Source organism: Acanthaster planci, linkage group LG01, assembly GCF_054643075.1.
Source record: "Acanthaster planci isolate LZ-2023a linkage group LG01, COTS_SCS, whole genome shotgun sequence".
Taxonomy (NCBI): domain Eukaryota; kingdom Metazoa; phylum Echinodermata; class Asteroidea; order Valvatida; family Acanthasteridae; genus Acanthaster; species Acanthaster planci.
In genome coordinates this window covers 32,467,063-32,487,719 of record NC_141777.1, presented here as the reverse complement: position 1 = coordinate 32,487,719, position 20,657 = coordinate 32,467,063, and the positions used below count along the sequence as shown (strand labels likewise).

General features: G+C 40.9%; 2 protein-coding genes across 5 annotated transcripts in view; both read left to right on the top strand.

The window, feature by feature from the left end:
• The window catches only part of vps54 (VPS54 subunit of GARP complex), a 29,131-nt gene extending 15,231 nt beyond the window's left edge, over nt 1-13,900 (top strand). Inside the window, exons 11-23 of the mRNA XM_022235133.2 lie at nt 847-943; nt 1,564-1,775; nt 2,484-2,616; nt 3,144-3,275; nt 3,713-3,762; nt 4,288-4,367; nt 5,110-5,212; nt 5,767-5,872; nt 6,369-6,456; nt 6,996-7,117; nt 7,249-7,329; nt 8,002-8,204; nt 8,602-13,900. Coding sequence (XP_022090825.2) covers nt 847-943; nt 1,564-1,775; nt 2,484-2,616; nt 3,144-3,275; nt 3,713-3,762; nt 4,288-4,367; nt 5,110-5,212; nt 5,767-5,872; nt 6,369-6,456; nt 6,996-7,117; nt 7,249-7,329; nt 8,002-8,204; nt 8,602-8,704 — 1,510 coding nt within the window. The 3' untranslated portion in view covers nt 8,705-13,900. The remainder of the gene's footprint in view (nt 1-846; nt 944-1,563; nt 1,776-2,483; nt 2,617-3,143; nt 3,276-3,712; nt 3,763-4,287; nt 4,368-5,109; nt 5,213-5,766; nt 5,873-6,368; nt 6,457-6,995; nt 7,118-7,248; nt 7,330-8,001; nt 8,205-8,601) is intronic.
• A 625-nt stretch (nt 13,901-14,525) lies between these two features.
• Nucleotides 14,526-20,657, top strand: part of LOC110979333 (dynein axonemal heavy chain 6-like) — an 86,454-nt gene continuing 80,322 nt past the window's right edge. For 2 of the 4 annotated variants that reach the window (XM_022235037.2, XM_022235036.2), the window contains exons 1-6: nt 14,526-14,693; nt 17,211-17,691; nt 18,149-18,324; nt 18,630-18,952; nt 19,312-19,451; nt 20,440-20,475. In XM_022235037.2, coding sequence (XP_022090729.2) covers nt 17,233-17,691; nt 18,149-18,324; nt 18,630-18,952; nt 19,312-19,451; nt 20,440-20,475 — 1,134 coding nt within the window. In that variant the 5' untranslated portion in view covers nt 14,526-14,693; nt 17,211-17,232. The remainder of the gene's footprint in view (nt 14,694-17,210; nt 17,692-18,148; nt 18,325-18,629; nt 18,953-19,311; nt 19,452-20,439; nt 20,476-20,657) is intronic. The other 2 variants (XM_087135988.1, XM_087135992.1) reach the window with 2 other exon arrangements.

The window sequence follows — 20,657 nt, the reverse complement described above, 5'->3', positions numbered from 1 at the left end:
AGAAGTATAATCGGTCATCATAAACCAGGCGTGAAAAAATCCTAGTTGCATAACCTTTGCACTTTCTAAAAATGTCCATTTCATCTCAGCGAATGGTCAATGCATTCAAGTTCAAAATCTTCCAAAAAAGTTGCAGATTCTTACGTTTTGATCCAACGTGAACTTGCCATGTTTCACGTATTGGACGTCCGTGCGAACTACCCGTACGTGAGGGGCAATACGCACGAATCAATGACGTCAGCAAAAATCTACACTTTCTTCACATTCACGTTCGCGTAGAACGTGCAACTAAACCTCTCTATTGATGAAATCTTGATCTTGCAGACACATGCACATGGTCATAAGCACAGAAAACAGTGTGACCTTGTCATTCCTAGGGCCATCACACAGGAACATCAGTTCTCTAGCATTCTAGCCTGAGGTTGTCAAGGTTGATTGGGCTTGAAGTACTATTTGGAGGGCTGTAAATTGCACACTCTTTCCAGGATGTGTGTAGTCGTCTGTAGAGGCAACCACAACCTTAACCCTAACCCAGGCCAGTTTGCCCTGGCCTGCTTCGAGAATTTGGGACCGAGTTGTTGGGACAAAATCTGTTCCCTCAACAAATTTTGTCCCAATGCACTGTGCTGTTCACACGCACGAAAAAGGCCATCTGTGATTCTGTTTGGATTCATTTTCTCATAGGATTTTCCTGATGTTTAATATCTGGCAATTTTTAATTAAGGTATTTTTAAGAGAGCAATTGAATTTGAGTTTTTAGATCCAAGTTTCATCGATGTGTCCAAATACTAGGGAAAAAATTACCAAAAGTCCCCCTCCATTATTTTTGTGTTATGTGTCTCTTAGCCTTGCCGATCAGATGAGACTTCTCAGCTTCCCCCAGTGGCTGCACCTGTTCCAGGCAGTGTTTGAGAACCTGGGCCTTCTCTTGATTAGAGTCAGGGTAAGCTACGTTTGTGCAGAGTTCATAGAAGCACAGTAGATTTGTCAGAAGGATAGCAGTTTAGCACATGTCTCATTATATCAGCTGTTATCATGGAACTTGCCTAGCTTGAAGTCCTAACTACTGTTGGTTCACCAGCCCACTCTCCAGTTTCAGCCAAAATGCCCTGTCTAGTGACTGATAAATAAAAACTGCCTTTCTATCCTTTCACTATATAATCTACATGTATGTGGTGTCCGTTGCATAGTGGCCTGTAGTTATCTGCAGGCCCAAAATGCAACCAATGCACATTGAATTACATGTATATGCACACGGTAGGGAAAGCCAGTTCAGTCAAGACTGGCTTTTTTATGTTGCTTGTTACTTTCAATTGATTCAAGACCTTTGTGATCTGATGTCAAAGAATTGAGTCAAAGTTTTTGGCTTGCTGCTTTGAAAGTCTTTGGACATAAACTTGCGGGACATTTCAGCCAGGAAGCTTCGTGAGCCTGTAAAAGCTAGTGCAGTGCAAAAAATCAGTGGCACATTGTTTTGCCCTTGAAAAGAATTAGAGCGTTGAGATCCTTATAAAGTTATAGTGACTGAGTTATCTACAAGTTCTGTTTGTCTCCACTTCATAGGAAACGACCAACATCATCAAGCGACTGGTAAATCTTGCTGCAGGATATGACCCCGATTCACCAGCCGAACCGGTGGTAACTGGTCCAGACCAGAATGGACTGGTAGAATGCGCCGATGAAGCCACTGCATTGGACAACGGGGACCAAGATATTGAACCTCAGCCTCAGCCTAGCAAGTTTGACGAGGTTGCATCAACACCCGCAGAAAAGCTGTAAGATATGCCAGTTTGTTTAGACTTTAGACCTGAAGTGTCTTGAATCTCATTGAAACAAGTGTCTCAGTCCGTTGCTGCACAGATAGTTTGTACGATGTGCATGGACTGGGTTAATAACCATATGGATAGAAATGTGTTAGTCACACATGACTGGCTCAAATGCAGTATCTTTTTGTCTTAAAAGCCATTTTTATAGGGGACTCTGCATTTTTCTTTAAGCTCAGCCAACATTGCTTAATTGAACTTTTATGAAGAAACTAACTTCAAACAAACTTTAGCCACTGACCAAAAAATTACACAGTGTAACATCGGATTGTAACATGTGCCTGTTCACTGCTCCCATTAGATTTCACATTATATTTTGGACTGTTAGGTGGGGATTAGTCTGTGATGTGATATGCACAAAGATGAGGGTAATATTCTTTTTTATCACACAGTCACATGATCATTCATGGCATTGTGCATTGTACTCAGTGTATTAGCTAACCACCAGCCTCAGTACACTGTTGATACACCCTTGCACCTGTGTTGGTTACTAAATGCAACATTGTACATCTTTTTCTAACCACTCTGTGATGTTGTTACATCATTGGATCAAGTGTAAATAAAAACAACAATCTCTGTCTGACATTTTATCATTACCTCAGAGAAATCACAAAATGATTTTGTTGCCACTGTCATCTGTATCCTATTCCTGCCTCATAGTGCCAGTGATGTCGATGTGTTGATAGCCCCCATAGAGCACAGTAGACTAATGCAGTCTGTCCAGGATCTCTTGCTGTTTGTGTGTGACTACGCCCATGACCGATGTCTGAAGCTTCTCATAGCCCGAGGCAAGGTAAAAAAAAGAAACCATTACTTGAGAGGGCTACTGGCTAAAATTTGGCTCAGTGGGTGTTACTTTTCCAGGTTTACCAATGAGTTTTGCTCAGTGCGCAACAATTACAAATGATTTTAGTTAAATTCTTTTGTCTTAAACAACACTATTGATATGATAGGTCAAGGTTTTCATGCAAGCTTTAATACTGTCTTTATGAACTGTAGATGTGTTCATGAAGAGTCTTCATATATCTGAAATTTGAAATTAATCAACTCCATTTCAGAGTGTTGGTTGTACTTCAAATGTGGAAGTTCAAATCAGCAGATAACAGATATGTAAAGCACACACTGCATCTTCAAGATCATGCATTTTGAAGGGAAAGAGTGGACTTAATTTTGCATTTTATTAGTTGGTTATTTGTAAAGAGATTTTTGCACAAAATAAACAAATGTATCCTGAAGGTTAACTTTCGAATATTTAGGGGAAAAAAGTTAAAGAATAATTCCAAATATTGGCTTGAAATCATCCTTATTTTGCCCCCATAGGATGGATTCCTAGAGCGCCTGAGTTCAGGTGAATTTGTGTCTCTGTCACGTGCAATAGAGAAGTTTGTTAGGAAGTGTGAAAGCATCTGTGAACGGAGGAGCACATCACTGAGAGGGGGCCTTCAGAATCAGGTCAGGGGTCAATCAGTAATCCGCCTGTTTTATCGTATTCAATATCTAGTGTAAAAGTATTTTTATGATACCGTCATTTTGGTTTACATGTGTGTGCTGGTAAGTGTTGGCCTTAAGCACTTCAAAAGTACATCTTCCGTTGACGAGTCTGAGAATGAGAGCATCGTATACTCATAAGGCCCCCAGTAATGGTGGCGGGACTGGATCAACTATTGGAAACAAAATAAAACCCCCAAAAAAGCTTCCCAAAATGTCATTTGTTTTTCACAGTAGTTAAGTGCAGTTGGCGAAAAGATACAAGGCCATCACAGAGTTTGAGGTTGTCAACATGAGACTTTACCTGAGTTTTTATGGTTTACACATAGCATCGGCATCAATTTTCTTCTTACATTGTTACATTAATGTTGTGTCTTATGCTGTGTGGTTGCGTGTTACAGGCGAATAAGTTCATCAATCGATTCCATGAAGAAAGGAAAACCAAATTAAGGTATTTGCCAAAATCCCCTCTGATTTGTGTATTTTTTGCCTTCCTACATGTGATATCATGAAGCAGTTTTTTTTTCAAAAACAGTTCAGTTTGCTTCAGATTCTGCCAAGCCAACTCGATATGTCGAATATATTAAGTCTTTTCGTTTTACGTTCCTGAAATATGCCAAGAAGTAGAAGTGTTTCAGTAGAGTTGGGTTGTATTTTTTACTTAACAATTAATGATTTGAAGTTCCATAGACATAATAAAAGTCAAGTAAAAGTAATAAGAATAATTCTTGTTCAATTTCTTAATTCAAAATTTGTTTAGGAGCTTCTGTCATCTTTCTTTCCTCTATAATGTCGGTTTGTAACATAAAAGCCCCTTTGTGTATTTTTAATGCTTAACCCTTACCATTGATAAAGGATTTTGGTCACATGATGTGCTGCAGGGAAGCTTGTGAAAGAAAATTGTGACAACTCATTATGTCTTCCTGCCAGAATTCAAGATGATGGTTTACTGAATTATTTCCTTTTTTTCATCTAGCTTGATCTTGGACAGTGAGCGTTGGAAACAAGCTGAGGTGCCTGCAGAGTTCCAAGACTTGCTGAGTGCAATGGCCAAAGGTAGGTCCCTGTTCCCTTTGTCCGAGTTCGGAGACCCCGGCCACGCATATAAAGCATATGTGTCGGGATCCGGTGTCCCTGGCAGGAAGTGGTTAATGCCCAGGAAATGACAAATGTTTAAAAAAAAATGCAGTGTGTTTATAATAGATTTTTACAGCAACAAGAAATTGCATGAAATCCTCAGTGTATGTTGTTAGAATGAAGTGAATCACTGTTCATTTGCAGAACGGATGAAATATCTAGCAGGGTTGTATGGACTGTGATTGTTTACTTTTTGTAGAAATCACCCAGCAGTGGATGTATTACCATTTTCACCATTGAATCTATCACGTATTTAAAATCTCCATCCCTTGCACGTATTTGGAGCACCTTGCCTAGTGACTTGGCTAATAATCTGATATGCTCCCCTCTCTGTCAGTTTTTGAGTGAGCTGAAGGACCACTTTGCTGGCTAGGCTCTTTTTTAAACCCATTGCCGTATTTTTATCTTAATAATAATTTTTTGTTGCGCTCTTTCTTGCCTTACTTTTCTATTTGGGTCTTGGGAGACATACGCCTTTTGACGACACTTTACTTCAAACTTTTATGTTCTCCTGGGCGGCCCGCTGTGTCTTGTGATTGTCATCTTGTATGTTTAATTGCCCCAAATAATTATTATCAAAATACCATTATAATTCATAAGATCCTTGAGATGTGGATGACATGGACAGTTAAACAAAACTTACTATCCAACTTTCTTTCAGGAGAAATTTCTCTGACACTTCTTGTCAAAGCTGATACAGGAAGTGGAGAGAGAAAGCCGCTGGAACATGTAGAGATTGCAAACCAAAGATACTCTGTTGTAGGGTAAGTAGGGAAACAATTTTATAACCCATTGAAATCTAGGAAGATTTCTCATTTGTGAAAAGATAAGTCCTTGTGTGTGATCTTCTGCTTATGTGAAAACTGAAAACGTGTAACAAAAACTGAAGAACTGTTGTGGTTCCCTCTTTGGCTTGTTTGTGCCAATTTACTTTTGAAACGCTTATTTTGTTTCATATGAACCCAGTGGTTTCATATGCATGGAAGCATGGCATACACAGTGTGGACCTCCACACTACAGAAGTCCACATAACTTAGGGTTAGAAGACGTGTGGACTCACAGATATCCACACTGTGTTTTGCCTATCTAAAATACAGCATCGGGGGCATTTTGGGGTCAGGGTTGTTGTGGCAAAATGAAGAGGAGCAATTCACGAAATCATGGTCAAACATCCAGGGTGAAGAAGTTATCCTGTTGGGAGAAAACGAGCATCCTTCCCGAGTTTTCGTAACCACAGGAGATTGCCTGAAGTTACTATCTCTGACAAGTAGACAAATGAGGTCATCGTTGCTCTGGCTTTTTCCTCACAACTTTACAGGACTGTACTACTATTGCTGAAGATGGTAGCCGAATATTGCCAGTGTGCTATTGACATTCCGTCGGTCACTTCCGACATTCTCACCCGACTGGTGGAGATTCTACAGGTAAAACATGCCTCCTCACAGAAGTTTGGAACTCAGTGATTTGAAGTTAAGATCCCTTCACCACAGGGCTCCTGTCTAACTCTGAGCCGCTGCGAACATTGTGCCTGTTTTTGTGAAGAGCTGTGACTACGCTTTCTCTGCGCACGCGTGGGGTACAGTGTTCTTTGCCTGTGAGCTGTTAATGTGCTGTTTCATTGATTCTGAAGGGCTGTTACTGTGCCTAGCGTATGGCTGTAATTCATCAGTAATTTTTATGTGATGGTCACACCATTGAATACACTGGATAAGTCAGTGAAACGCGATCAACGACCCACCAGTCAGATGACAGGGATGTGTTCGGGTGTATTTAAAATAAGAACAGTCTTTCAAAACGACGGCAGCATTGCAAAACCAGTTCATATCTAACACCAACGTGGTACTCTGGAAATCACTCATTTGGGTTCATCTTCATTGGTATGGATCCACTGATCCCTCATACTTCTTGTCCAATCTTCAGATGTTCAACTCCAGGTCCTGTCAGCTCATCCTGGGTGCTGGGGCCTTGCAAGTCGTTGGACTCAAGACTATCACCACCAAGAATCTAGGTCAGTCACCATCTACAGTTACCAACATTGCAAGTCATGAGTAGATTTGTCTAACAACTTGTCAAATACCGGACAAATGACTACAAGATTTGGGGTTGGCCCTATCACTGGTGGTTTTGCTCAAATTTCTACATCTGCAATTAGTATATTTTTTGTATTTGAAGTTGCCCAGTATACAGGGAGCATGGGTTTGGTCTATATGATACACATATTGGAAACTGACATATCTAGCAATACAAGTATGTACATTTAGTGTCATATTTTAATACACCTTATTGATATTTATTTTAATTTTTTGGAAGAAATGGGACCTTAGAATTGAAAATTAAGAAACTAACTTAAAATAACAGGGTAGTTTCAAATAAATAAAGCTTATTGTGGTCTTATTTCAGGAGCGTTTCTGTGATTTATTCTTTGAGAACTGGTTTCGTGTGTTCGTAACCTTTTTTAACTGTTGACTTTGACCGTATCTGTTGCAGTCTTTGAATTCATTTTGATTTTTTTTGGGGGGTGGGGACAATTTGTGTCTCCCTTTATAGCTCTGACATCTCGCTGTCTTCAGCTGGTCACCCTATTTATTCCCATCGTTAAGGAGTTCTTCACCCAGCGGTTACCTCCTAAAATGCAGGGTCTACTTAAGAACTTGGACAAGATTCTCAAGGTACGGTTGTATTACAAATCCTATTAAGTGGACCAAGATACGATTTACCTTCACTTAAAATGGTTATCACCCAGTCTTTAATGGAATTTATATTTTGTAAAGAGATTCTGCTGGCTTCTTCTCACATTTAGGATTACAATGACCATGTGCAAGAAATATCTAACAAATTGGTCAACATCATGGACGATTCCTTCCGTCAGCTTTTATCAACGGTATGTGGAATTGTAATACTCTGGAACTGGTGAAATGAATACATAAATGTTATGTTTTCCGTGATTAAACAGTTTTTATTAGCTTTTCGTAGGTGTCAGGAAGTAATCACACAAAAGGCTTTCATCTCATAATGGGCCTATGAATATGAAATATCTATGACAAAAACTTGCATTTGGAAGGTGGTACAACGAGTCTTCTGTGCTCTATTTCTCCCCAATGAAAAGCGTACAAATCTTACAGACATTTTAGTCTGTAAATTTCCCAAGCTTCACCTTGCCCTGAAGTCATTGGTTGTTTAATGTACATTCATAAACACATCTGACAGTTTCCCCGCTCCAATTTGTTTACAAGCCTGTCATATGGGTGGTGTTTAAGTGATGATTAAAGTACCAACTGATTGAGCACTTTCAATTTTGACTCCTATTCCATAGAACCAACGAGTTTGAATATCATGGAGTCAAAATTGCACTTTACAGTGACTCCACTGTGTCCTGTAACATCTTACAGTATGCGCAGATTTCCAGATGAACAGTTTTTTAGTGGTACTAAATGTATGAGGCCCTTAGTGTAGATGTGGCTAGGGGGATGTTTCACAAAAACAGGGTACAGGTGATGATCAAAATCATCAGGGAAATGTGAATTCTGGACTTACCTTTTACTTCCCGCTCCAGTGGGAGGTGAAAGCCCCTGTTCCCTCCTCCTGCTTCCGAGAAGTCTGCAAGAGGGTACGGAAGCTCCACGAGGCCATTGCAGAGCTGCTGCCCCCCGAGCAGATCAAGGTGCTCTTCATGAGGCTCAATGTGTCCTTCAAGACTCACCTTAGAGACGCTCTCATCCGGGTCAAGGTCAAAAACGACGGGGGTCCCAAACACGGGTGAGATTTCAAGATGGAGGTTTTGTAGGATATTGCCTTGAATGAAGCTGACATTTGTTGGCAGTACTTCCAAAGACTTAGGAAACAAATGTTGGGGAAGGCTAAATCCCTGCTTACATTGGTTGAATTAAAGTGTTTCCTCCTGAATTTATTTTATCGGATGTTACTCTGGTAAAAAGTTGCTTGAACTTGACGCTTCTCCGTTTCCAAATTTTTTTTACTCCTGAGAGGATTAGAGAGTTAAATTGTAAATGTAGAATCAAACAGTAGATAAGAATCTCAGTCATTAAAATCAGGATTAATGTTGACAATTGGCTTAGTCTTTAATGCTGCTGTCAAGGAGTTATTTAGGACATCACATTTTTGTTCATTATTTAATTTGTATGTTTGTCTCCAGGTTAGTGACATCAGACCTGGCATTCTACACTGAATTCATCCAGTCATTGGATGGTCTACATAGCATCATAGACAACATGGATGATGTGTGGGATTTGAGGTAGCAGTATTTGGCTGCCAAGGCGGCAAACTATTGAACACACCACAGTAATTCAGCAACTGCACCATAGATGTTTATTGAAGATCCAGTGCCTGTCCTCGCTTGGCTTGGATGGAGATGGTACTGTAGAGCCTGGTCACCATTACTGCCCGGTCACTGTTACTGCCCGGTCACTATTATGCCCATTGGGCTTGGCGTAGAGTTTGCAGAATGACGTGCTGCATCACTGCAAAGTGTTAGATCGTCATAGATTAGGGGACAGTCCTGCCTCAATGAGCCAGTACAGTGTATCAAAAAGGCCAGGTCATTTGAAAACAAAGCAGGTGACATCAGGCCAGTTGAACATGTTCAGTTCATGCGAGGCGGCATGCCAATTTGGCCAGCCTGGCACTTGTGAATTTGATGGTCTTGAATGACCTACCATAAGCTTCCATTGAAGCATGTGCTGTTGAAATACTGAACTGGCTCAAATTTGATTAGGCATAGGAGTTTTTTATGCTCAGAGCCAACCTTGCAAAGATTGTAAAAAAAACTACATATATCTGTCAGAAAGTTTGCACCACAGTGTGAAACTTGTTTTTTTTTATCAAAAGAGAATATTGTTGGAACACACATCAGCTTGGGAATCCTTGGCTCCTTTTTACCAAGTGACTTATTGCAATCAAAGAATTTTGAAATTCACGTACAATGAAAACATTTCTACCAAAGTTTGGGGAGGTTTATGTAAAGAGTGTTTCTTGTGTCTGTCTAAAAATTTCACGATTACCTTTTCATTCCCATGCACGTATACACGGAGTGCTTTTTTAGTGTTAGTGAGGAGTGACGTCATCTAGGAGTAGACGTGCTACATTCTGTGCACTAGCAGTGACTAGGGGAATGAAATACCGTAGTCTGCATAAAGACACTGAGTATCAGGAGTTGGTTGTGATTGTAACAACCCCATATGCTCATGTTGCTCACTTGGGGATCTTTCAGCTGTTTGGATGGCCTCTCTTCTACGGGGGTTGGTTCTTAAGGAGCTGGGGAGACCAATGCAGTAGTAGGGCTAAGATGAAGTGAAGAGAAATCCAGTGTAAGGTCATGTCCGAAACGGGCTTCCAGAGCTACGGCTAGGTCTATTGTCTGCACGTCTCCACACTTTTCCAATGGAGCGAAGACCTAGACCTACATGTAGCTCTAGACAAGAGATTCGGATGCAGCCTAAGTTACAGTCATCAAGACGAAAGAGTACGTGGACACTGTGTGTATAGCTCAACTGTGTGCTAAATGTGAAAGTAATCATTGAAGGAGACGCCAGCTGGGTTGCAATTCAGCGTGTGTTTGCAACAAAATTGGGGTTAACATCAGTATTGTTGTCTGACAAAAGCTTGTAACATTCCACCGGAAACACTGCTTGCTGAAAAAGGAAGCAAGTGATGTTTAGGCTGGGAAGTCTGAAAATGTCGGACGTACTCTCGAGGTGAGAATGACTCACTTTGAGCTGACGAAAGACTTCCTGGTTCCACTGGGAACAGATTTAAAGCTGGGAGCATTGACATGCAAACAAAGTTTTTCGCAAGGAAAGTTGTCGACAGGCACAGAAAGATTTTTGTTCTGAGACTTTGTTCCTATTGCAGTATTCTCCTCGAGTCCATCACAAGTCCATCCAAGTCACAATCCACTCAAATGAGCTGTGACAAAATCATTCCATTGTCGTTCACCCTGTCACTTATTTATGACTGGTCTTATGGAGGGATTTGAGATGAACTCAACCACAACTGTCGTATTGTAAAGATAACGAGCAGGGTAACTAGTAAGAAAATCCAAAATGCAGTTCCATAGCCAAGTACATTCACAACTCATAAAAGATGTTCATGTTTGTATACCTGCAGCAACTAATAGTTACCACCTATTGTCTGTTTGTCTCGGAAAGTGTACTTCAACCAGTAAAAACTCTTATTCTACTCCGTGACTCTTTGGTCGAGTTTGGGCGGCCTGTTCTTGACGTGGGTTTCTTGTTCTCGCGCCCGAACGGCGGGAACACGACTCAAGAACACTGTTCTCGGAACAGGATCACACACCACCTCCTTGTCAGGGTTTTACAGGAACACACGGAAAAACTCGTGAGATTTTGATTTTTGAACAGCCGCAAAAAGTAGAGAGATGGCTTCCAAACCCAAACCCAACCCATTTTTGCAAAATTAACATTAATTATTTTCCATAACACAGAAATTAATGTGCCTGTTTAAATAAAGAAGAATTCAGCCCATCCAAACGTTAATTCTTGAATAACGTACATGGCCGCCGCCATGTTGCTTGCCAATACATGCACTACCAGCAATAACCGTTGGTTTGTTCCTGGTGTTCAAGCAGCCGACCCACGAACAACAAATCAAGCTGTTCGTGAACATATGAGAACAAGCCGCCCGAACTCAGCCTTTGTATCGACAGGTAATTAATACCAATGGTTTCTGCCGCTGCTGAAGCATGCCCAGCATTGCACTTGTGATGAGTAATAACGTGACTTTCAGCAGTCACCGCCAGTGCTGTATACAGGTATAGAGACAGTAGTGCTGGCTTCAGATATTGGAATCAAAATAACTGTTCATTGTGTGTGCTGCAGAGCGTGAGGCTATTGTCTGTGTGCACTGGTGCAAACACCTGCCAGTTTGTTTCCAACAGTGGTGACATGCATGTCGCAACTCTCTATACACGGGTCTGGTCTCCACCTCGTTTTTTTTAAACAAAATGTGGTAGAGAAATTTGCACTGTGAGAAATATTGGGGACTGTATTGTGGTGTATTCAAATTGTCATGGGCTAGCACCAGATGGGCAGTTTGGCCCAAGAACCCACTTGGCCTTATTCTAATGTCAGACATCTTGAATTGCAAATGAGGTGATTGCTGTGAAAAATGCCTCAAAACTTAATATGTGTGAGGATGAAGGTGATACGATTAGGTGGTATATTCTAGATTACCATCCTTGTGCTCTGATGGATAGTCCCAAAATGTGGAGAAAAAATCATGGCATTTTTGTTCATTGGCCAAGAGGAAAATTTTTTTTTCAAAGTGAGGCTCTACCACGGACGTGTATAATAAAATCTGGACTCACAATGCCCTTAATCAGCTTATACAGATCATTGAATCCACTCGCGGCCATTTTACTGAGCCGAATACAAAACTTTCCTGGCAATGCCCGCCTTTGTTCTTCCTGACATCAATAAAAGGGAGCGAACCCACGCATTTGTATTCAGCTCGGTAAAATGGTCGCTGGTTGGCTTCTTTTTCATACAAAGGCGTTGGAAGTCCAGGTTTTTTATATGTCCGTGGGCTCTACCCATAATTGTCACCAAATAGTCAGGCTCTCTCATTTCAGTGTTCATTGAATAAAGCAGATTCATGGAGCACAGTCCAAAATGGCCGTCTCGCAAATAGGGCCTTTTGTGTAATACCAGACCAACTTGCCTTGTCTGTGTTCAGTCAGCTACGATTTGTCCGTCACTGGTCCATTTTTTACTGGTAATAATAACCTACATGGAAGCACTAAATGTATCCAGTGTATTAGGTCAATCCACCTGTGGTTGATGAATGGTTAGTGATTGAAGTTTTTCCTTTTCAAACCATTGTTGCATGTTAGCAAAGTGATCTAGTTCTGACCATCATTGAACATCAGAGATGCATGGACCGCATCTTTGTGTATACCAGTATGTAGACGCTGCACCTGTCTTTGGTGTGATTGGAAAGTTACATCCTTACTCTTGTTCTCCGACTGTTTATGAAATTTCTCTGTAAAATGAGCGTTTAAAAATCTACATTTTGAAATCACACAAAATATAAAAATAATTAAACTTCATTAGTAATATATTGTTGTCTTGTAACAATTATTAGTCATGCATTGTTGCTTACTTTAAACCTTCCCTGTCTAAAAGAAATGGTGGGAGATATTGTATTAATCGAAAATCTGCTGTATTTTTGATATTGAATTTAGATTTGTGTTTTTGCAGTAAGTATTAAAAATGTCTTCAAAATGATTGACTCTGGCGCCTCAGCATTGTAAGTGAAATAACCCCATGTTTTTGGAGATTAAACGATGAGATAGGGATGGTTTTTGTTTGTTTTGGTTGATTTTCAGGATACGTAGTAGCTACTGATTTCTGTCATGTAAACCCAATTTTTTTCTGATCACAAATCCAAGGATTCTGCCAATCACCTTGCTTGCTAGCTCTAGAAAGACTGGCAAGAAATATGATTTAAGTCCAAGGAAAACCTGAGCAACTCGGCACAGATTTGAAAGGTGAAGAGAGTAATTATATCTGCCAAGAGGCTTCTGTTCATTTTTGTGGTCCGTCCATGGATACCTGTGGCTGCTTCACCCTTGACCCCCTTTGTAACAAATTGAACTTTTTCTATTAGATACTACCAGAGTCTGCTTTCACCAAAATGTGGTAGCTTGTCGTTAAATTGGTTACAAGACAATTCCTTAGTTACAGCGGATTGACATTGCCAAAGGATTTAAAAGTATGCTCCTGTTAAAGTACTGGAGGACTTGTGACTGACTAGTGATTGACTCCTGATTACCTGGGATGGCAGGATTGCAGCTCTGGTAAAGTACTGGAGAACTTGTGACTGACTAGTGATTAACTCGTGATTACCTGGGATGCCAGGATTGCAGCTCTTTAAAAGAAAGAAAACAAACAACAAAAATTTAATATCTGTGCTCAACCTTGTAGACTTCACTGAGGTGTACTAAGGATGTTTCGATAGCTGTATACTTTGGAAGCCCTTTTTGTCCACTTTCTCACAGTGTTGGTGTATATTGTCCCTGTCTGTGATGTGATAATTATCACCTTACCTGCCTTAGCCATTTATCAGTAATGCAAATTAGAGACACAAAAAATGATTAGAATTCTTGACTAGTATCATCTCTGATTGGCAGGCCAGTATTTAACTTTTATTATTAGGACTTGTATTTAAATGATTTCTATTCTCTTGTATTTTTGTGCATTTATTTCACTTGCAGTAGACAATGGGTGTTTCATCTTTTCCATGGCAACAGTCCATCCACAACTTCTGATGTAATCACTTGGGGTCCATTGATTTTTGGAACTCACACTATGTGAAATTGCTGTACAGTGTTGTTGGTGTTGTATATATGAAATTTTATATGACATATTTAAATCTCATGGTGAAAGAAATAAAGTGCTGCACAGGGCACAACCGAAGCCTCATTGCTTCTTGTCCCATTACTTTTGCTAGCCGTGGAATGTACATGTCCATAGCAACATGGCAACCACTAGAACTTTTATAATCCATGCTCACTTGAAAAAAGAAACAGTGAAAAAAGGGGATCAGATTACTTTCCAGTCTACCTGGGGATGAAAACTATTTTTGAATGATAAATGTACATGTAAATGTACTGTATGTGCTACCCCCCCCAAGCCCTTATATACACACACACATGGACTGATTCTATATGTAATTCCAACTTAAACGTACTGCTAACTGAATATCGGGCAGCCTTTCACGATAAACATAGGAACCACAACAATGAGGATCTTCAAAACAGGGAGGGAGAAAAAAAGGATTTTAAGATGCTTTTGTGCAGGGAAGCTCTCTCCCCTTGTAAGGATTTGGTTTAAATGCTGGGTGTAGAATTACAGATTAACCTGGTGATCTTAAGGACTTTGAGAAATTCGATTATTTTTTACTTTTGTAAAGTTTTGCCTCAAAGGTTGCCGGTGTGCCAATGTATCCGTAGGAAACAAATTTCTTAGTATATTTCGTAGGAAACAAATTTTGAGTTGGTATTCGCACGATTGATTGGCTTCGCAAAGCATGCTGGTTAAAAGCAGTTGTCATGAGAAAAGAATATGGCGGTCTAAACATTCTGGGTTGAAACTTCGGTGTGTGGCCAAGAAGATGCATGATTTCTTCTGGGTTAGAGGTGTAGCGTATGGATATGCAGGTCATCCTTTCGCGCATATCAAACTTTAAAGATGCGTAGCATTTGCCAAGGTACATCGCCTGTATTTTACAACACGTTTATCTTGAAGCTTTCCCTTTTTCCATGAGGCCTGACCGTCACGCCTCGTAAAACCTGCCGGGCATGAAGTCTACCAGTCGCGTAGGCCATACCACCACCAGAGTTTATGGCTGAGTGCAGCGGGCAGAGTTGCCCACTGTCAAATCATGTACATTTGGACCCAAGAACATGCTTGAAGAATTTAGACAAGGCCTAGGCTATGTCTGTCATGCCTGTAATTTTCATGACCATTTTCTGGTGTTTAGACCAATGTTAAACCCACCATGATTATCTTCCGTTGATCATTTAGGCCTATCTGCTTAGGATTCGGATCATTAGGTGTCGGTCACTTTGCCCCATTTCCACTTCGCCCCATCCACAATTCGCCCCATTTCCACTTCACACCATTTCTATTTCGCCCCATTTTCCACTTTGCCCCAACGATTATTGTTCATTCTGTTCTTTAGTAACAGAGATAGGCCTATACATGGAGCTATAGGCCCAGATGGAACAAATGAAAACATCGCCATTTGAGCAACCAAATAACGGTGGGAGAATCCAACTTGCAAAGGCCAAAACAATGCTTTCGATTTCCTGACCAGCCCTAATTTTTTGGTGAGACCCTACATGTTTTCCCAGTTACATTTGCAACATTTGAAAAGCAACTTCTGCTAATTTCACGAGTTCTCTTCATGTTTCGCTGTCGCTGTGGTAAAAGCAAGTGCGCAAATCGCTGGTTCCGGCTGCGCCACAGCCATGTAAGAAAATGCGTGATGGAGTATGGCAACCAGTCTATTCATGCCGTGGCGACCGTACATGTAGGTGACCTCATGCATCGAAAAAAAATCGATGTTGCAAGATTTCTTAAAGTTAATTCACAGAATTTAGTATCTTGTCTATGTATGTATTAGGTTGTTTTGCTCGTACTTGAAGCGAGCATGTTTCCACATGTGGTATTAATTAAGTGAATGCCGTAGAGTTTTCTATATACACTGTACATGTACGTGTATAACTCCATCATGATGCCGTTTGAGGAACTCCTCTCTCGACCATTTTTGAAGCTGTTTGTAACAAGGAGTTCGGACAGCGCAAAGTGGAAATGGGGCGAAGTGGGGATAAATGGGGCGAAGTGGAGATGGGGCAAAGTGGAGTCTGGGGCAAAGTGGTTAGGGACGATGTGGAAATGGGGCATTGATTAACCGATTCTGCAAACAGAAACAACCCAAGGTCCCTGGCGCCTCAAAAAATTACTTTCATGGAAAGGCTTTCTCATCCAGAAATATCCGGAAAATATGTACATAGGCCTACATATCATGCATACACTGTAGGCCAATAATAATGTGATACTTCACAATTTCGAGTAGTCATTTGAAAGACAAATGCTAGCGAGCTTTTTTGGTGGTCAGCATGGTCGGTAGTTTGGCCTGTTCCGCAAACATTTGCCGGTTCCACAAACCAGGACATCTGTACGGTATGTCTTGTTTTTCTGACACATACATGTGCCACAAGCACACTGAAAGCACGCATTGTAACGTAATCTCAAACTCATTTGCAGAAATGGCAAAGAATCTTGCAGTCACTTTTATATCCAAAACATATACATTCGAAAAAGGTAAAAAAATTATTTTCATGGCGAGATAGCTGATAATAGCAGAACGGATTTGGTTTGGAAAAATCACTGCCGTGATCATTTAAAAGAGAGACAAACGCAACATCACGCAGAATGCGCACGCATTGTTGTTGTGAACCGCAATTGGCAAAAAACAATCCTTGCCGATCTTAATTTACAGCGATGGTTCTAACAAAAGTTTTTTTTCTGTTTCAGAGAAGTGTGGATTGAGTCCCCAGCAATTTGTCTTACTGAAAATAAAGCCTGTTTTTGTTTTTTTTAAATTGCAGAACTGGACAATCAACTGTAGTTGTAAGACTAAAAGATGGGTTTAGTCCCCACTTTTTCTTTTCCCAAATAAAAGGAATGTTGTCCTGGGCTAGACCTAGGACATTCATTTTTTCAGATGTGAATTTTTATACGAAAGAAATGCAATTTTCCTTTGAATGGCCATGATGGTTGATATTTCCCCCAAGTTCATATATTTAAAATCCCTGAAGCCTATCGGATCCATAAATGTAAAACCCTCTTGGTATGTAAAATGAAGGAAGCTAATTGGTCTGCCATGTATGTATCTTCTTTGATTTGGGGAGACATTGGAACCAGTAGCAACCAAGCATGCATCAGTCGTCAGGAACTGTTTCTTGCACTATCGGTCCATCTAACGGAGTAATAAGGTCCTCTAAAGCTATGAATTGCAACAAGGGAAATTTCATCGGGGAGTAGAACTAGACTGAAAGGAATTGAAAGAAAGAGGAGTGATTTCTTAGAAAAAGAGGTAACAATGGTCATCTACATTAAATGTTGACTTTGGAGAATTGACATGACCCATGCCACAAAGTTACAGAATAATCTGGAAACAAGAGTTTAACAAAAATTTTATTTTATTCCTTGCTTACAGGTTGACCAAGCAGTAGTAAACCATGGATACGCCACATTACTCTGAGTCAGAACTGACATCAGAGTCTGGAGTAGGGGGATCACCAGAACCAAATGTCGACCTGGGCTACAATGACATCTCTCCGCAAAATGTCAGCGAGCTGTTTGTCACTCCAAACACCGGGTCCAGGCCAGCGCAAAGTGCCCCAGCCACTCTACAGACCACTCCGTTTGACGCCATCTCGGCTGCGTTTCTGGAGAGCGCTTCCCCTCCGGTCCACTTACTGCCCGGCCCTGATGAGGAGCCGCCTTCCAGACAGAATGGGGCAGCCAAGACGGTCACGTTTGCTGGCACGCCGCAGTATTTCCAGGCCACCAAGGCTGCCCAGAGGCGGGGCCTTGACCTGAGAGCCAGGCTTTATGATCGACCACAGGATGCGCAGGTGTATCAGACTATTCGTCCTGCTGGGATGCAGAGCAAGAAGATTCAAAATGGAGTCAATGTTAGTCTACCAGTTTCTTCTAAAAGCAAATTGACAACTAGTCACTGGAGTGGCTATATTCAATTTAGCCCACTTAACTTCCGTAGTAGAGTAGAGTAGAGATTTCTTTTAACATGAAACCTCAACACATCCTGTCCCACTGAGGTCAATGGGTCATAAAAGTGGCACAGCATATGTAACTCTATTTCTGCTGCCCATAGTCAAGCTTTCTAAAACCAGCTGAAAGAAGGACAAATAATTTCTGGAGAATGAACAGACTTTTGACACGTGTTAGAAATGTTGTGATTTTCTGTTGGCTTGCAATATGTAACAGAAACCATGCCCAAACTAGTTTAAAGAATTTGTTGGGCTATAACTTAAGATCTATGCATAACATAAACTGTGCTACGTTACCAACATGGACCGACCTCACCCAGTAATGCTATACAGTCTTAGCCTACCTTTGTTTACCTTTCAGGGAACATCAAATGTGCCTGTGGTACCACGCCCTCCACCCTCCAGAGTCCCCGCCCCCGGGGGAGCCCTGCGCACCACCCTCTTCAAGCGAGATCATGCCAGGATCCGTATGAAGAGACAAGGCAGCAAGTCGTCCTTGCTGGAGGAAGAGACTAAGCAGCAGAAGCAAGACAGACTGTGAGAGTAGACCTTAAACATAATGGAGACGTCACGTCTTGTTTATGTGCATGCTTTCCCTGTGGGGACTTGATGGATCCAGTCCTACCTCACTGCCCTAAGAAAGCGTGCATTTAAACAAAGTGCGATGGGATTATTGTATGAGTCTGTTGTTAGGGTTTTAATCAGTTCATGGCCTCTGATGTTAAATTGCTTAAAGGAAATCTTTGAAAAGTTCAACTTTACTTTTATGTTATTGGGTTAGGATGATCCTGGCTACTCAAATGCACAAGGCTGACAAGTTTTTTGTCATTTGTCGGTCTCAGTGGAAGTGAACCTGCAGCTTCACGGGATACAGAACCAAAAAGTACAACAGGACAAGCCACACCAGACGAGATACAGTTCCTTGATGTGCACAAGCCAACAGCCCAGCACTCACTTACGGACAAACACCCAGTTGCTACTGGAATGTCCGTCGCCCCTACCTCCCCTCTGATGCAACTTACAAAGAAAGAGTTCACCCCTGACCCCTCAGTGACCTCTGACACAGGCGATCCACCCTCCCCTCCTTCTTCCCCATCCGGTTCCAGAAAGCAAGACCCCAAGCTGGTGTTCATGTACTTGAAGACAAACAAATTTGATGATACTCGTAAGCATCCTTTCCTTTTAGTAACGAACTTGTATTAATTATAATGCCACAAATGCTGTCTTTTTTAAAGTTATCAGTACATGGGTCAAATTAAACCTCTAGTCTACAATCATGAATTTGTCAGTTCCAATTTGGTAAGACTTTGAAATTCTTTTTCTAGACTATTTTTGTGCCAGTAGAAATCGGGGGATTTTTTCACAACAGTTATTAGCCTAAACAAGCCAGGTATTTCCAGAACTTCTTAATTATATGAGAACATGTGCATTTTGTGCATAAATGTGTAGATATTGTTGGCAAAATTCAGCCACTAGATGGGTCTGATAATATCAGTATGTCTTCTTTGTTTTAACTGATCCCAGCACCAGAAATAGACAGCTTGACGTATCACCTGCGCAGAATGAGAAATGCCATGGAGTTAGTGGTTGATCTACCAAGACATGGGCCCACAGTCAAGGAAGAAATGATTGGCATTGAAGACAGGCTGCTTGAACCAGCCAAGGTAGGCTTTGAAAATAATTATAATAATTATGTAATAATTGACATTTACAATGTACCGATATCCTCCAAAGATGAGTGCTATATAATCACGAACAAAACAAAAACGTTACCCAGAAATACCGTTGGTATTCCGGAACAATAATTCCACAAAGCAACTTTAACCTCGGAGATTGAAGTCAGGAAATTAATAGTGAAAGGTAGTTTATTCCAAAGATTAGGACCTGTATGAGAGTAGGATTAATCACTGGAGGAATGAATGTGTGTATGGTGAACAACAAGCAAAGAGGCATTGGAAGATTTCAAGCGCCCAAGTGGGTTGTATAGGGACCAGTAAACATGGGATTTTTCACATTTGGTATAAATGGTAAATGGTGTCCAAATGATTTACATTGGCTTATAAACAGGTTGCCCCAAATGGTCCAAATTCAAAGCGAGCTCTCCTTATAATCTCAGGATCTTATCCCAAAACAGGTCCATAAGTAGCACAAAGGGGACTTCTGTGAGATTCTGTGACTTTAAATACTTTTCTCCTCACAAGGTTTCTCATACTAGTAAAATAATTGTACCCTTCCAAAACAGCTCTGAGCACATGCCTGAAATCTCAAGGCAAAAAATGTCATTCCTCTGACCTTGCAAAAAGTCTCCCTGTCATGCCTGTTGATGAAATAATGCTGGTGATTAAAATGCCCACTTGGAAGAAGGTCGAGCCATGGCTACAGTAAACTATAATTCTCCAAACAGTGGATGGTTGGACTATTTAGTTGACGATTTGACACTGGGCCTTGGAGCACAGTCACATTGCTGATCTTAGTAGCCTTTATTATCATCAGGTGCAGAAGGAACCATTAGCATGAAAATAACTGTTCAATATACATGTAGTAAATGAGAGATTGCAACAAAGATTGCGTCAACAGGCCATCGACATCAACATGACCCATGATTTTTTCTCCCATGTGAACATCATGAATTCTTCTCCTTCCAATATTTAGCATAGTATTGAGGCCCAGCTGAAATCCAAGCAAAAGGTAGAGTAACCACCGTAGATGTTTCTTGATTGACGTCACTGCCTGGTTTTGATTTATTGACGTGTTGAAGTGTGATCATTTACATGTCATCACTCTGTAGTTGATGCATGAATGACCGTTATTATGAATGGTATAGGCAGGTGTGGTCACCACACTGGTGTTTTTTAAATTTTTCACTGAGT